The sequence below is a fragment of the Emydura macquarii genome, unplaced genomic scaffold (assembly GCF_026122565.2).
Source record: "Emydura macquarii macquarii isolate MOO-44397 ecotype Brisbane River unplaced genomic scaffold, CSIRO-AGI_Emac_v2 contig_1230, whole genome shotgun sequence".
In the NCBI taxonomy this organism is placed as follows: domain Eukaryota; kingdom Metazoa; phylum Chordata; order Testudines; family Chelidae; genus Emydura; species Emydura macquarii.
In genome coordinates, this window is record NW_027131367.1 from 9,542,909 (window position 1) to 9,558,908 (window position 16,000).

At 42.5% G+C, this 16,000-nt stretch overlaps 2 protein-coding genes across 5 annotated transcripts in view; one reads left to right on the forward strand and one right to left on the reverse strand.

Moving 5' to 3' along the window:
* Positions 1-1,768: 1,768 nt before the first annotated feature.
* Positions 1,769-7,339, forward strand: COX11 (cytochrome c oxidase copper chaperone COX11). Of its 2 annotated transcripts, none has more exons than XM_067547433.1 (4): positions 1,769-2,241; positions 3,105-3,260; positions 4,767-4,892; positions 5,474-7,339. In XM_067547433.1, the coding sequence occupies exons 1-4, from the start codon at positions 1,810-1,812 to the stop codon at positions 5,516-5,518; spliced, it is 759 nt and encodes a 252-aa protein (XP_067403534.1). In that variant the 5' UTR covers positions 1,769-1,809; the 3' UTR covers positions 5,519-7,339. The 2 variants fall into 2 exon arrangements, with proteins under 2 accessions (XP_067403534.1, XP_067403533.1); XM_067547432.1 differs by having other exon boundaries at positions 1,777-2,241; positions 5,404-7,339.
* The window catches only part of TOM1L1 (target of myb1 like 1 membrane trafficking protein), a 38,803-nt gene continuing 27,688 nt past the window's right edge, over positions 4,886-16,000 (reverse strand). The window contains exons 11-17 of one of the 3 annotated variants that reach the window (XR_010919562.1): positions 15,002-15,098; positions 14,382-14,442; positions 13,102-13,198; positions 12,707-12,788; positions 11,849-11,924; positions 8,235-8,381; positions 4,886-5,313 (exon numbers count right to left, since the gene is read on the reverse strand). Coding sequence is in view for 2 of the 3 variants with exons in the window: in XM_067547431.1 (XP_067403532.1) it covers positions 11,858-11,924; positions 12,707-12,788; positions 13,102-13,198; positions 14,382-14,442; positions 15,002-15,098 (404 nt within the window). In the remaining variant the exon portion in view is untranslated. Of the gene's footprint in view, positions 5,314-8,234; positions 8,382-10,898; positions 11,925-12,706; positions 12,789-13,101; positions 13,199-14,381; positions 14,443-15,001; positions 15,099-16,000 lie in introns of those variants that run through there. The other 2 variants (XM_067547431.1, XM_067547430.1) reach the window with 2 other exon arrangements.

Sequence of the window (16,000 nt, forward strand, 5' to 3'; positions counted from 1 at the left end):
GCTGGCTCCTAGCTCCAAAACAAATTTGTTGAGCCCTGTGCTATTGTCACCTACAATGTATGAGGCCGGTACTGGGACATGGTGTTCAAAACTTGGACTTGTGTCCAAGGCCAAGCCAGTTGCAACTATATGTTGGAATGAACGGAATTACATCATGGGAAATACATCATTACATCCATCGCATGTACCAAAATGCCATCACGACTTTGAACTTCATCAACTCACTGCCATGCACAACTTCACAGAAGACACGGCCAGAAAACACCTGTGTGCAGTATCAAAACACTGTGATGCAATAGGATGGAGTTGGCCCAAAAACACCAAGTTACTACAGTGGAACACTACCACGTGGCCTCATTGCAACCAAGTGCCACATCATGCCATGTTATAACATTGACTGTGCTGCATCCCTAAAAATACAGTGTGGCAATCCATGGCAGGATGCTTGCTTGGCCCAATGCAAACAGTCTGACAAGAGGCTGCGGCGAAGTTCTGCAGGGCCCTAGAAGCACTACAGGCCACAGGAACATCCCTACAAGGATACAACAGCATGCAGCCTCTGAGAAGCGTACCCCCTACAAGAGGCCCCCCTGGCATTAGAGAAACGGCCATGAGGCCTCCCTGTGGTGGGAAACCCTTGAAGACAGGGAAATGCTCACAGCGCTTCACCGGATGCCCCCTGAAGAAGGAAATCCCATAATTGCTGGGGCCAGCCCCATGGAAGGAAGAATTCTGTGGGATGACAGTACCCCAAGATCAGACCAGTCTGGGCTGTGTGTTCCTGGGCCAGCCCCACTGACAGTGCTCCTGCTGCCCCTGGAAGGTCCCCAGTGAGAACAGTCTCCCTATCCTGGGCTATCCGCACTGAGATCGCTCCCACTGCTGCTGCCATGTTCCTACTGAGCGCGCTCCCGCCACCCCTGGGCCAGCCCCACTGGCAGCGCTCTCCCCCCCCCCCCCCGCACAATCCGCACCGAGAGCCGCTCCCGCCGCTGCTGCCATGGCCAAACGAAGAGTCCCTGCCCCGGGCCGGGCCCCATTCAGGACGCTCCCGCCACCTGCACCGAGAGGGCTCCCCTGGCCACGGCAACGGGCAAATGAAGAGCGCTCGCGCTCCCGCCACCCCTCCCCCTTCGGAGCGCTCCAACCGTCCTCGCACAACCTGCACGGGGCGGGCTCCCCTCACTCCTGCCATGTCCCCACGGGGCGGGCTGCCTCCGGGCTCAGACTGGCCCGATACAGAGCACTCCCGCCCCCCTGCCACGCCCCCCTCCCCGGCGCGCTCCCGCCAAGCCCCCACTGGGCGCGCTCCCGCCAGCCCCGGGAGCTAGGCTGACCAGGCAGCAAGTGTGAAGGACCAGGACGGGGGGGGGGCTGGGGGCAACAGGCCCCTAGATAAGGAAAAGTCCCAAATCTCGGGGCGGTTCCTGTCAAATCGGCACATCTGGGCACCCCACTGGGAACTCTGTGAGGGGCGGCCCCGTGGCCCGTTCCCTGGGGCGGGGGTGAGGCGTTGCTGCAAAGCCCTGGCGAAAGTGACAGGGAAACTGAGTCACACCAACGGCCCACCCCCGCAGCAGCTCCTGGCCGGGAGGGGGCGGGGGCCGGGCACCGAGAACGCGAACTTACCCCCCGCAGCCGCCGTACGCTGTGCACGCCGCCGAGTCGCGCTCTGCCCCCGCCCCGCCCCGCCGCGAGCGCGCAGCCCCGAAATCTCGCGAGAATAGAGAATCACGTGTGCGAGAGTACGTCTGACGGGCTCGGGTCACGTGAGAGGCTGGGCGTGGGCGGGGGGTCCCTCCGGGAAGGATGCGGCTGTGCGGGCGGGGTTGGAGGTACCTCGGGGCTCTGCGGCTGCCGACCCGGGCTGCCGGCTCCGGTCCCCCCCTGCTCAGTGTCTGGGGCCGAGGCGCTGGGGGAGGAGCCCGTCTGGGGAGGCTGGGGGAGCCCCTTGCCCGAGGAGGGGCGGCTTGCGGCCGGTGCTCTGGGCCCGCGGCCCCGCTCAGCCAATGGGCCCCCCGCGGGCCGAGGGCACCGGGTCCGGGCTGCGCCCTCCGCTGCCAGGCCTGGCCCGGGCGGCAGCAGGCGCGAGGGGCGGCGCGCCCCGGCCCTTACACGCGGCAGCAGGAGCAGGAGCGGCGGCGCAAGAACAAGACCGTCCTGACCTACATCGCCGCCGCGGCCGTGGGCATGGTGGGCCTGTCCTACGCGGCCGTGCCGCTCTACCGCCTCTACTGCCAGGTCAGGGCCGCTCCCCCGCCCGGCCACAGCAGAGACAGACACGGGGCTGCGGGGACAGGCGGGCTGCGTCCGCTCTGGTCACCGCTGGGTCGGGCAGGGGTGAAAGCATCCGGGAGGTAGGCAGGGGGGTAGGCAGCGGGAAGCTACACTGCTACAAATACCAGTGTAGAGGTAGAAAGCTGGGTAGGGTGGAGAGCCTAGGGTTCAGGTGTGTAGGGCACTCTATGCCCCTCAACCGTGACTCAGTTTACCCTGCTATTTATACTTCTGCTAGGTGGGCAGGTGGTGTGCATACACTTCATCTTGCCACAAGCGTAGATGTACACTCAATATCAGCTCCTACCTCTTCTTGCTGCATCCCTCCGCCCCATGTATTTTAAATCAGTGCCATCCACTTGTTGTCCTTTATTGATTGTATTAGCATAGGGCGTAGGAGTCTGTGTCATTGGCTAGGAGGCTGTGGTGCAGGTTGGCCATTTTTAAATTTGTTGTTCCAAACAACAAATAAGGGTGGTTTAACAGAATTACTTTTTCCCTTGATTTTTCCCAGTTTGTTTACAGTGTGTACAGTAATTCTCACTTTCCTCCCTACAGTCAGTTAGGTATTTGGGTGGAACGTTTTCATAAAGGGGAAAGGAAAAAAATGTTTCCATTAAAAAGTATGTTTGGTCAGGGGGTTGGTTCTTGGGAAAGAATAGTACCTGACCCCACTTTAAATTCTTTTCTGAAATTGACTAGATCTTAAATTGGTAGTGTTACCTTAACCTTCTTTCTATATATGTTGAAATTGTTAACTTGATATTTGAGGCACCAGAAAGTATTCAGTTTTAATACCACTAACTACAATTTTTCTTTTTATAAAGGCTACTGGACTAGGTGGGTCGGCAGTAGCAGGTCATGGTTCAGATCAAATTGAGACTATGGAACCTGTTAAAGATCGCATAATTAAGGTCACTTTCAATGCTGATGTGCATGCAAGTCTACACTGGAATTTTAGACCTCAGCAAACAGAAATATATGTAAGAAACTAAATGAATTATGTAAGACATTATAGAATGGTTTATCAAGACTACAAAAAACTGAAAAATTGAGGCTTCAAATCTTAACTCCTTAAAACTTGTGTGTTAGGTCCTATTACATACATTGACTTGGATCTTGAAAAGATTTAAACATGGGTATGAGTTTTCAGGATTAAGGCCATAAGAAGGCCTATAAATGGACTACTCCCAAGTATTTACAGGATGGGAGCCTTATTTTTCAGCACTCATTCAAATAATATTGAAGCTACTTTCATTTGAATTGATAAACGTTAATGCCAGAGATTAAAGCACAGTGTCAAAGGGATTTTTCATAATTTTAAATAATTGTAGGTTTTTTTATTGATTGAAATATTTTTACTTACCAAGTATTTTTCTTGGTTGCTGTTGTACACTTTGGTTTGAAGATTAGTTTCTTAGAGCCTTTTAGAAAAGGTTAATAAAAGTTGCATGAGCTGCAAACAAGGGGGAAAACACAAGTTTGAGCCCCAGTCTTGCAATTTACAATACAGGTGGGCATTGAAGTCTAGAGGGCTGGTGCTGGCAGACCAAAGCAATCCACTTCAGCATTTTAAATTACAGCACTGGGGTTTAGGTCAAGGTGTGCATCTTTTCTTCTTATCAGTATTCCTGCAAGATTATTTTTGTCCATTGATTTTTTTTTTTTATTGTTTTGCCTTCAATAATATTGCTACTGTTTAAAACTGGTTACCAATAAAGGCTCTTCTGAGGCCAGTCATGTTCCTCGATCAGTTTGTTTGAATTCATTATTGAAATTTTTTTTTACTTTTGGTTTTTTCTTTCAGTAGGGCTATTGGACTCTATATACCGAAGTGTATTAACTTGACATATACAAAGACCCAATCCTGTATGGTGTCAAAAGACTCCAAAAAGGTGCTGAACTACTGAAGTCAATGAGAGTATGTCTACATAGTTCCCAGCAGCAAGCCTCCCAGCCTGCTATATAGATGGCACGTGGAAGTTTCAGTTTATGCTGGAACATGGGCTCTAGTCTAGTCTGCCCACCTTTCAAGGCTTCAGAGCCCAAGCTCCATCCCAAGCCACAACTTCAAACCACTGTTTTCACAGCTATTTTTACAGAACTAGTGTGAGCCCTGCTACCCTGAGTCTATTGACCCAGGCTGGGAGGCTCACTGCTGTGGACTGTGCAGATATACCTGGAAAGATGCACAGCTGTAGGATAAGATCCAAAATGCATCCATGTTATGATTAATATTTTATGTGGATATTAAAGCTGGTTCTCAGTACTGTTTTTAATTTACAATCACTTTTCCCCAGTTTACTTGTCCAGATTCAGTAATGTGTGAAATACAGTAAATAGATAAAGGCAGATTCACTGCAAGTTAAGACAGCTAAAAAAATTATCACTGGAATAAATTTAATAACTTAAGTCCTACAAAACTTTGTGTGAGTGGTATAATGAACTTTACAATAACTGTATATAATTTTTTTTATTTAACTTAACAGGTGGTACCAGGAGAGACTGCACTGGCATTTTACAAAGCGAAGAATTCTACAGACAAACCAGTAATTGGAATCTCTACATATAACGTGGTGCCATTTGAAGCAGGACAATATTTCAATAAAATACAAGTAGGTGAAGTGTGTCACTCCAAGGCGTTGAGTCCAGCTCTTTCACTTGACTGCTTAACTGAGTAGTTCCCAATTACACTGAACTAGATTTGTTTGATTTTTGATTTTGGGGCAATCTGAAAAATTCAGTATTTCAAATATTATACTGTTCCATACATCAATCCATCTTTTTAGCCAAGGCTAAACATAGAAGGCAGGTACTAAAAGTCCCATTAGAGTGGCTCCCAAAGTGTAGGACATGAACCACAGTGATCTTGAGGGCACTTACTTGGGGGCTGAATAGTCATATGGTACCGAGTGTCCACTTCGAAACTACTGTACTTTCCTAATAGAGCTTTTCAGTTTAAGCAACTGCTGTAATTGCCATTTGGTATTCACTTGCCAGTAGAGGGAAGATGATTTGTGAATCAAAGTAGAAGCACTAGAAAAAACAGAACATTTAAAGGTTGTTTTTAACATGCAGTGTGTACATATTTGTTTCGTAACTGTTCCCACTTTCCACAATGTACAGTGCTTTTGTTTTGAAGAACAACGGCTTAATCCCCACGAGGAAGTGGACATGCCTGTATTTTTCTTCATAGATCCTGAATTTGCTGAAGACCCAAGAATGGCCAGAGTTGATCTGATCACTCTTTCTTACACCTTTTTTGAAGCAAAAGGAGGACACACGTTGCCACTCCCCGGTTATCAATCATAGACAATATCTATTTAATGAATCTATAGTTTCTCTGGTACCTAGCAGCCCAGTGATCTGTCAACTTTGCAAAACACAGAGGCAAGAAGTATCTGAACTACCCCATGGAAGTACTGTACAAAATGAATTTGTATTTTAATTATTAAACCATGACAGATATGCTGTTAAGATGTGATTTTATTTTACTTTCTATGCAAGGATCAATAATGTGTCTGAACACCTAGGCAAAGGTAAATCGTAGCAAATTGAAATCTTCAAAACAATTATTTTCAGATTTAGCTTTACATTCAATAGCTAGAAACAGATCTACTAAATATCTGGGGTTATGTAGTTAACAATGTCTTCTGTTGATGGAAATTGGCTAAGAAAGAAAACTGTTAATTCCTGAAAATGATTAAGAGCTTATGAAACTTAATAAAAAAAGACAACTTCCATCAATCCTGTATTTTAAGTGAAAAAGAAATACCCCTTGCCAGGAAATATTTTACCTAATCTTAAGAGACCTTACAAGGGAGAGAAAATCAGTCTAGGTCACTAAAAACGTGTAAGCGGTGCAGAAAAAGTTGATGAGTCATTAGGTGGCACTCTCCTGTTCAAGTTTGTACTGAATTTTAATAGTATGACATATACCAATGGTACTGCTGTTGGAGGTACTGTGTGTTGGATGTCATGCACAGAGCTACTCACGAGTGGTGGTGATTTCAAATCTTTTTTAATCTGTTTGTTAAAGTATTAGCCCAATCCATCTCAGTTTGCCTACATTTCTCTGAGTTTCAATAGGTTACAGTATTCAATCTTGGTAAACAGCAGTAGCATGTTGTGTATTGTTTCACTTCAGATATGGCTGTATTTTGGTGGTAGGTGAAAATAATTTCTGTGTGCATACTTTATAGGAGAATTAGGCTTATTTGTGAACTACTTTGATATCTTTGAATGAAAGATGGTATAGAAGTTATTAACTGGATTATTTTTTATTATAACATTATGGCAGTTTTGAACCAGAGCATAATGTTTTGCATTGCTGGTTTCTACTCAAGCCCCAGAGAAAGTAGCAAAAATGTTTGCAAAAGACTCTCAAAGAAAGAGTGATGTAGCTCATCTCAAATGCTGTAAGGAAGTACAATAGATCAGAATGGTTCTTCCCTACCTGTCCCTCTAGCTAGTTATTAGTATGACTTTCCACACCATCTTATAATCATTAATGGATTTTATTCTCACAACCGCACTATGACACAGGCACTTATCCCCATTTTTTTATATGGGGGAAACTGAGGCAAAGGGTGGAGGAATTGACATGCCCAAGTTCTCACACAAATTGAACTCCAGTCTCAAATCCCACTCTAGTATCCTTTCCCCTAAGCCATCCTTCCTATCTGTGCTTTAGTGCATGGGCTGTAATAAAAGTAATACCAAAAGTAGTGTTTCAGAGTATAAACATCACTGTGAGGGGCACATTAGAAATTATGGCAAAATACTTAATTGCTGTCATTTAGGTCTCTACAAATTACATTTGTATATGATTTAATTTAAGAACAGTGCTATGCAGAGGAACTGTTGTTCCCTTTTCTCTCTTTTTTTTATGCAGCTTTTACATATATCCAAATTATTTGTTTTTAAAGTGCTTGGAAGTTACTTTCAAAACAAACATTACTGTACTTTGTATTTACTGGCATCCAGTGTATCTTTTGTAAAGACACAATGTGAAATCTTAACTGGACTGATTAAAAATGTTGTTGTTTTATGCTGTGTGTTACATTGTTCTGCTGCATAAAATGATTTTTACTCGGGGGCAGGGGGGTGAAATTCACCCTATTGGGGAGAGTTTGAGCAAGGCCATGCCCTGTTCAGGATGTAAATGCCAGAATGAGGGCCAAATCTTGGCCCCAGAGAAGACTTTGGAAACACATGAATATAGTTTATTCCAGTTAATGAAATAAGTTGTCCCACCAAAAAGCACTCACACAACTGTCTACAGGAGGGTTTTTACTGGCATAGCTATATAGCTGGCCACAAAAAAATCACTCCAAATACCATAGATCTGACATTGGAGTGAGTTGAGCAGCAAGCTGGAAAATTCCATTTCACTTCTAAAATGGATTTCTGAGACCTTTCCACGAGTGAAACATTTTTAAATTTTGACTTTCTGACCCTAATTCAGGATAAAAAAAAATTCATGTGAGGGAAATTCTGTTTTCTGGCCAGCTCTACAGACAATAAAACAAGCATAAACCATGGCTGTAGCTCAGTTGCTTCTACTGCTCAGATTTCACTAACGACAGGATGTTTCTTAAATGGGTCTGTGATTTGTCTAAGGCCTTGCCTGCATGAGAGAAACTTGCATGCAGTATTGTAGCCGTGTTGATCCCAGGATATTCGAGAGATAAGGAAGGTAAGGTATATCTTTTATTGAACCAATTTATGTTGGTGAGAGACAAGTTTTTAGGCTTATACAGAGCTCCAGATCTGAGGAAGAGTTCTGTAAGCTTGTCTCTCTCACCACCAGAAGTTGATCCAATAAAAGATAACTACCTCACCCACCTTGTTTCTCTAGAACAGGGGTGTCCAAACTTTTTTCACCAAGGGCCATATGCGATAAAATACACAAACAGCCGGGCCACTCACTCGAGATGAAGTACGTATTGCCTCACCTGGTTTATTTAAGTAAACTAAATCAATCAGCCTACAACACTGCTTTTCATGAATGGGATTTTTTTTTTAGAACAAAAAAGGTTGGCAGTTCATTCTCAAAACAGCTGCCTCTGATTGCTTCTGGATGGTGGTCCTTCTTGACAGACCTGGAGGGGGTGGGGATATAAAATAAATTATATACTATATTTCAAGCTTGTTATGCAAATAAGTTTGGATTGTCAACAGATCAACTAATATTTGTTTTAAAAATGCTATCAACATAAAATGATTACATTTATTAAGTAATAGGGCTTAATAACACATGGAACGTGTAATATATTTTGAACTCAGGGGAACACGGTTGCGCTCAGTGGGAACAATGAAGTTGCGCTTTGGCCTGCAGGATTGCTGGCAGGTCCGGAGTCAGTTTTGTGGTTGAGATGCGAAGGACGTCACAGAGATGGTCGTTGGTCATTTTGGTTCTCAATCTGCTTTTGTTCAGCGTCATCAGAGAAAATGTTTGTTCACATATGTATGTTGAGCCGAACAGACTCATCATTCTTTTGCGTGGCGTCTCATCAGAGGAAACTTGGCTTCTTCCAAGCTCCGGTAGAAGTCAGGTAAGGAGAGAAGCTGATGTTGATTCTTCAGAGAATCATCACACTGCATTTCTATAAGTTCTAATTGCAGACTCTCTTCCACTTCTTCTGCATTTATCATGAAGGGAGTCGCGAACAGCTTGATATCGTTCTCAATGGTAGAAAAATCTTGGAAGCGCTGAGAAAATTCTGTCATGAGAGATGTGATCACAGACACATATTTCCCCTTTTTATCAGTGAGATCGGCCTTTGGAAACGCAGATCTGATTTCGGACAATGTGGGGAAGTGCGCGACATTGAAGGTGCGCAACTGTGCCTCAAACAGTCGGAGCTTCACACAGAATGCTTTCATGTGTGCGTGAAGCTGCGGTACGAGTTGGTCTTTGCCTTGTAGGTTTTTGTTGAGTGTGTTGAGGTGTTCAGTGAGATCAACTAAAAACGCCAGGTCTGCCAACCATAGAGGGTCACTCAGCTCGTGAAGAGGTCGGTCCTTTTCTTTCAAAAACTGGTCGATCTCTGATCTCAGAGAATAAAACCGCCGAAGCACGGAGCCGCGACTTAGCCAGCGCACTTCTGAATGGTAGAGCAGGTCCCCATATTCAGCATCAACGTCAGTTAAGAAAGTTTGAAATTCTCTGTGGTAGAGTGCTCGTACTCGAATTATGTTTACCGTTTTCACAACAGTGTTCATCACATCGCTAAGCTGTACTGTCTTGGCACAGAGTGCTTCTTGGTGGATGATACAGTGCATTTTAACTGCCTCACCTCCGCTCTCCTGCACCTTGGCACACACCATAGAGGCCATTCCTTTGCGCTCGCCTGTCATAGCTGGAACTCCATCCGTTGTAACTCCACACAACTTGTCCCATTTAAGTCCTATCTTGTCAATTGCATTTGACACAGCTTCAAAAATGTCTTTACCCGTTGTTGTGGTATTTAGACTGCTGAGATCAAGCAGCTCCTCCGTAACGCAAAAGTTATTGTCAACTCCCCGCAAAAAAATTAATAACTGTGCGGTATCTGTGGCGTCTGTGCTCTCATCACATGCAATGGAGTAGAAATCAAAAGCACACGTTTTGTCTGACAGTTGATGTTTTATGTTGGCTGACAAGTCTTCGATTCGCTGCACAACTGTGTTTCTTGATAGGCTAACGCTGTCGAATTCTTGACTTTTTTCTGGGCACATTATTCCTGCGACTTTAGTGAGGCACTGTTTTATGAATTCACCATCTGAAAAAGCCTTCCCATGCTGGGCAATGAGTTGAGCCACCTCATAGCTGGCTATTGTGGCATTTTCTTGAGTTTTTTTGGCACAGGAAAAATACTGTTGTTGAGCTAGCAAGATAGTTGTCATCTGCTTAACCTTCTGTTCTCGTTCCACACCAGTGTAGGACATGTAGGTCTGATGTTTGGTTTCGTAGTGTAGTCTTACATTGTACTCCTTCATCACTGCGACACTCTCATTACAAATCAAACACACACACTTCCCCTTGACTTCCATAAAGAAGTATTCATTTTCCCACCGTGTCTGAAATTTTCTACACTCACTTGCTATCTTGCGTTTCTTTGGTGTTGTCATTTTCAGTGCGCTGTGGCAAAATTTTTCTTTCCTTAATTTTGTTTTGTAGAGGAACTGCCTTGATCAACTCAGTAGCTCCACCTAGAGTTAAAACCAAGAAGTGCAATACCGCCAGGTTTCATGTGCGGGCCATATTCTGGTATATTTTTGGAATTTGCTGCGGGCCAATTAAAAATGGATCGCGGGCCGCAGTTGGCCCGCGGGCCGCAGTTTGGACACCCCTGCTCTAGAACAATGTCGCACATTAGCCAGTGTAGAGGCCCAGACCCACCTGCTTACCTGTCACACCTTGCATTCACACACAAATATTCCCAGGGGTGTATTTGTGGGGTTGTGTCACCATGATGGGTATTTCACCCTTTGTGAATGACAAATGGTAAGAACTCCACAGGGCAAGATGGTAGTTTTCCACTAATATTTTGTTTTTCCCTCTGGGTTTTGTATTATAAAAGACAGTGTAACAGTTGGAGAACTTAATATAATTTAATATTGCTTACATTTTTGAAGTTAAAATAATAAAATTTAACTTTAAATGCACAAAAATCTGACTTGCCAGCCACAAGAACCCACTTAACTAAATTTTATATCAACGTCCAATTCAGAGTATTACTATGTCTTTCAGTAAAGTGCAAATTTTACATTCAGCATAAATATGGAAGGCACTTTTAACCCCACTAATAAAAGTAGCACCTTTCAATGATCAAGGTGCTTAGTTAGAATAATTTGGCAACCAAGTAACTTCTCCATATTGCTCTTCTTCCATCACTAAAGATTTTTTTTTTCCTTCAGAGGATTAAAAACTCTGAAAAATAAAAACACTTTGGAAAGTGTTGATTGGTTCATATCCAGTTTTTAAAGAGGCACATAAAATTAAAAGTAAGGCTGTGGTGTGATACAAGTGAGAAGAGAGGTTTAAAAAAACATTTTTTCATATACTGACTAGCCTGGAAGAGAGTATTCATTTTCCAGCTCAGAGCAGGTCCTTATTAAGACAAAATACATTGATTTGTATGTTGAACCAAAGCTTATGTATAGTGTAGGTGTATTTTTTCTCCTTTGTGTGTCAGCATGTTAGTTAATGTTGAAGCAAAACTTTCCTCTGTAATTAAAGACTGCTTGTGTTTTGCTTCAGTTAGCGGCAGAGTGCATTATTCTGTAGACAATTTTGAGAGCATGTTTTAGGTATTGTTTCAGGCCCCAATCCTGCAATTAGAAAAATAATCATGTGCAAGCATGGGGCCTTAGTACCTTATAAAAAGTGTCAGTGATCAGAATTGAAAGTAGATCCAAACAGAACACATTGAAGTGTATAACAAGTAAGATCCCCATACTTATTTGTTGCTATGTTCAAAATAGCAAAGAGGACTCTTTCCCTCGTATTCATCTCTCAGTTATAGAAAGCAGTTTCTAGTGCTGGCATCAGAGAATAACTTTTGTGTTCATTAAAAGACTTCACCTTCCACACTTAGCAATCTGTATGCCTTTTAACTTCTGGTTTGGAGAGATAATCATCAATTTCTTCATAAATAGCTCTGAAAGAAGACAGGTAGGTTAAATACTAGGTCACTCTAATTTCATTTTATTCAGCAAAACTGTCCCAGTGAAAACCTGCTCAAGTGTGAATTTTTCTCTTAAGTGTTCAAAATGACTACTAGCTAGCAGTTGAAGTGGCAGGACAGCATGCATTCAAATGGTGCACACTGCTAATGGTGGTGAATTTGTGAAAATATCATATATCCTCCTGGGAATAGGAGACACACTAAACTTGTTTTCACTTTTGAACTAAATAGGATTTGAATTCAGGATCTCCAAAGGTAAAATGGTTGGAGAACAAAAAAAGTTTAAAAAAACCACATACCAATTTTAATAAATTCAGACTACAAAAGAAGATAGCTCCCAGCTAGTATGTACTGTGTAATATGTAAATACCTACATTTTCAGATGTAGCTGGCTGCCTTCCCCAAGATCAGTACTAGTATGTTCAGTTTTTCATGCCATTGAACAAGAGTTTCCTAGATTATTTTTCAGTACAAAGGTGATTCACCATTTTTCCAGTAACCTATTAATAAAACACCTTTTGGAGGTTTAGCTTAATTGGCTAACCCAGGAACGGTTCAAAGAACTCCACAGAATTTAGCCACTTGCATTTAATGTCAGTGTCCCTCACCTGATGCCTAAGTCAGTTTCATGCATTTTTAACTGGCAAAAGAAATGCTTCATACAATAAAAAATATTATCTCACCCACCTTGTCTCTCTCATCCAATAAGTCATTCAGTGAGAAACTGCAGATTAGTAATTTTCAAAATTACTCACTCTGTGCTGTTGCTTGACGCTAAAGGATCAAATTCCATTATCTCATAATAATTAGGTGTCTGTGAACTGCTCTTTGATACATCTGCAGGGAGGTGGGGAAAAAAGACAAATTAATACATCTTTTAAAGCAAGCAAATAACATGCTTGATGAATGTTTGCTTTGTTTTGCATCTTGAATTGACATAAGACAACAACTGATTATCCCCAATACATTTTCATGCTCTAAATATTAAACATACGCACACTCCTTAAAGTCATCATACAAAGCCTTGGACCATGTTAGTTTTTGTTGCTGATTTTTTGTCGTGATCTTTATGCAAGGTCCCTATGGGACACTGGGAAAACAGATGCCGTAACATGGAAGTTAGGTCTGAAGTGTAAAATTACTTTATTACCTGCTGGCGATGCACCTGGTGTTTCATTCTGTGGTGAGATATTAACAATTTGAAGGTTTACTGTTTGCAAAGGCACTGGGTCTAAAAGCGTGGCAAGCTAAGGACATCAATCAGAATAAAGTTAGTATGTAAGTGAACAGGGCAAACAAAAACTTGTTTAAATTTGCATGCTGGTAGACAACCTTTTTATACTACTTTGTAAGACAGTAAAAACAGATCAGGTCGGCCAGCACAAAACAAGCACCTATAAAACTGCTAGAGATTTTTATTTTTATTACTGTAGTGTATGTCTGTATAATTTACTTGTATATATTCTATTCTGATACTTTGATCCAGATGCTACAAGATTTGTACATGGCTGTTCACTTGCTCTTTACAGCAGGAGTAAAGGAATGGGTGATGTCAGCCTCCCAAGATTTGTACTGCTTGCAAAGAATACATTGCAGGTTCTTAATGCGACCATAGAAAGCCCTTCATAATCTTGGCAAGAACTACTTGAGTAACTTCCTTTTTCCTTATAACTCTGCTCAAGCAGCAGTGGTTGGTCATGGTTGATTTCACATCAGCCACCAGATTCAACCTAGCACACCACAGTCCTGATATCCAGGTGCTGCTAGAATATAGGTAATAATGCAGCAAGTCTTTCTTGGACATGGTGAATCCCGATCCAAGGGGTCTCATGAAGAATAGACGAGCCACCTCCTCTCTGGCTGTCTTCTGAGTTTGCTACAAGTCATTATTTAATTATTTAATTTGGCCTATTGGGGTTTCCACTTCCTTTGCTTTTATATCCAATCTTCTTTCCCTCCACCATACACATTCCTTAGATTAAGCTGAGAATGCATCCCTTTGTGGGTGGCTGGTTGGTTGGTTCTTTTTTTAAAGTTTCTATATTATTTTTTTAAACTTATGGTGCCTAGATGGTCTGCAACAGGAAACTTATAGCTGGGTAGACTGAATAGTGGCTCTCATACAGCAATCTCAATGTTCAATCAGCAATGAGTTAGGCAAATGTTCTGTATACAGCAATGAGTTAGGCAAACTGCAGCAACGGCGCTGGCCATAGCAAGCATCTCACACAAAACCTTTCAGAACAGGATGTGTTGTATCAAGAAAGGGAAGTTGCTCTGGACACTGAGGTTGTTCCCCACTGCTTTGGAAAAGTGCTGTGGGATGGATCTTTTTCTTCCATCTGGACAGCTAGCAGAACAAGAGCAAGGAAACCTCTGTTTTAACACTTGCCATTGAAGAATGCTATTCTGAGTATCCTTGTTACTCACGTTGTCATAGATACGACCATCAAAGATGCTTTGGCTTGTGCTTTGTGCTTCAGTTGCAAACCTAGGTAACGATTAACACATGGAATGTCACTGAGACACTAACAGAAGAATATGAACTCATATAATTAGATTTTTTCTATTGACTGTCTTTCATCTTTCGTCAGAGCCGAGATCCACAGGGTCACCAAAGGGGACAGCTGCTAGGATCTTCTCTGCAAGGGCACCTCAACTTTGGAGCTTGTTCTCACTAAGTCCTGTGCTGTCTTAGTTTATTGACTTGTCAGGTATACTGTAAGACTTATTTGTTTCTTCCTGACAGTGAGGGCTTAGGAGGACTGGAGGGAAATCATAAATATGCTTTTGGCTGCTGGGTTATTAAATATATTAATTATTGGTCAAAGGGTATTGCAGAAGTAGCCTATCTTTCAAGCGTGTCAGGAAGCATCTAGAGCAAAAGGTAGGCAATCCTGTTTTATTGAACAAGTGTGTAAATCATAAGTAGTACCAAACGTTCACAGATCCTTCCAAAAGTATGTAGGAGAGCAGCAACATAAAGAGCAAACATCTCTGAAAACATTAAGCTGTTCGCTTTTACAGTTTTTTGGTAACATATTACTTACAAGGGCTGTTGGGTGTTTGCTGCAGATAGTGTATCTAGCGGAGGGTAGAGCAAAGGACGATGGTTGCCTGGATCTGCAGCACTTGTAGATCTGCAATCTAAAATTCAAGCTGGTATTGAAACTTGCATGACTGTTATTTGGCAAACCATTAAGACTTTATTATTTGTCAGTGATTTTGGGGGGTATAACATTGCAGTGGAGAAGTTGCAGTATTGTGCAACTGCTTTGAAATACATACCGAAAGTGCTGCTATTCAATTTAGCGATATTATCATTCTGCCTTTGAAATGGTAAGAAATGTAGAGTTGATTTTAGAAATGCATTGTATTTCTGCCTGACATTTTAAATTACCAGAGGGGGAAAAAAATGAATGGCAATACGCATATTAGCAAACATACTTTAAAACCAGAGGACCACTAGTTTCTTATTCTACTAGGATCACAATACATTTACTCTGAGTTCTTACCTCTCCCAATCTGAGCAAAATGTTGTGGATTTGAGGGGGTTCCTTGAAAATATTTAGGAAATTCAGAAAGGAAAAGTATGCCTTTCCCTTCCGAAACTACAGAACAAGCAACTTGTGCCAGGAAGAGGTGCCTGGTTATATGGATGTTCTTGGGCCTGGAGGACAGAGATTGCTTCACTGTAAATTATTCATGCTCTTCAGTTTAATAATGGAGGAGGCAGATTATTCCAAAACACCTCTCCCATCAACAAATTTTTGTATAAAGTTCCTTAAGAATACAATATTAAATCAGCTCTACTTTTCCTTAAAGATTCAAAGAATAACTCTTCCATTTTCATCTGAATACACATTTGGCTCTTGCAAGGAATTTTGTGTTCTGCCCTCAGTGGTTCTTTGTTTTAGGAAAGAACACTAAAAGGAAGAACACCACTCATATGGATTCAAAAACCCCATTCAGGAGGTGTACGCAAAAACCTCATCTTTATACGGTTTGTTACCACAGTTCATTTATCCAACATTAGATGTACACACCTG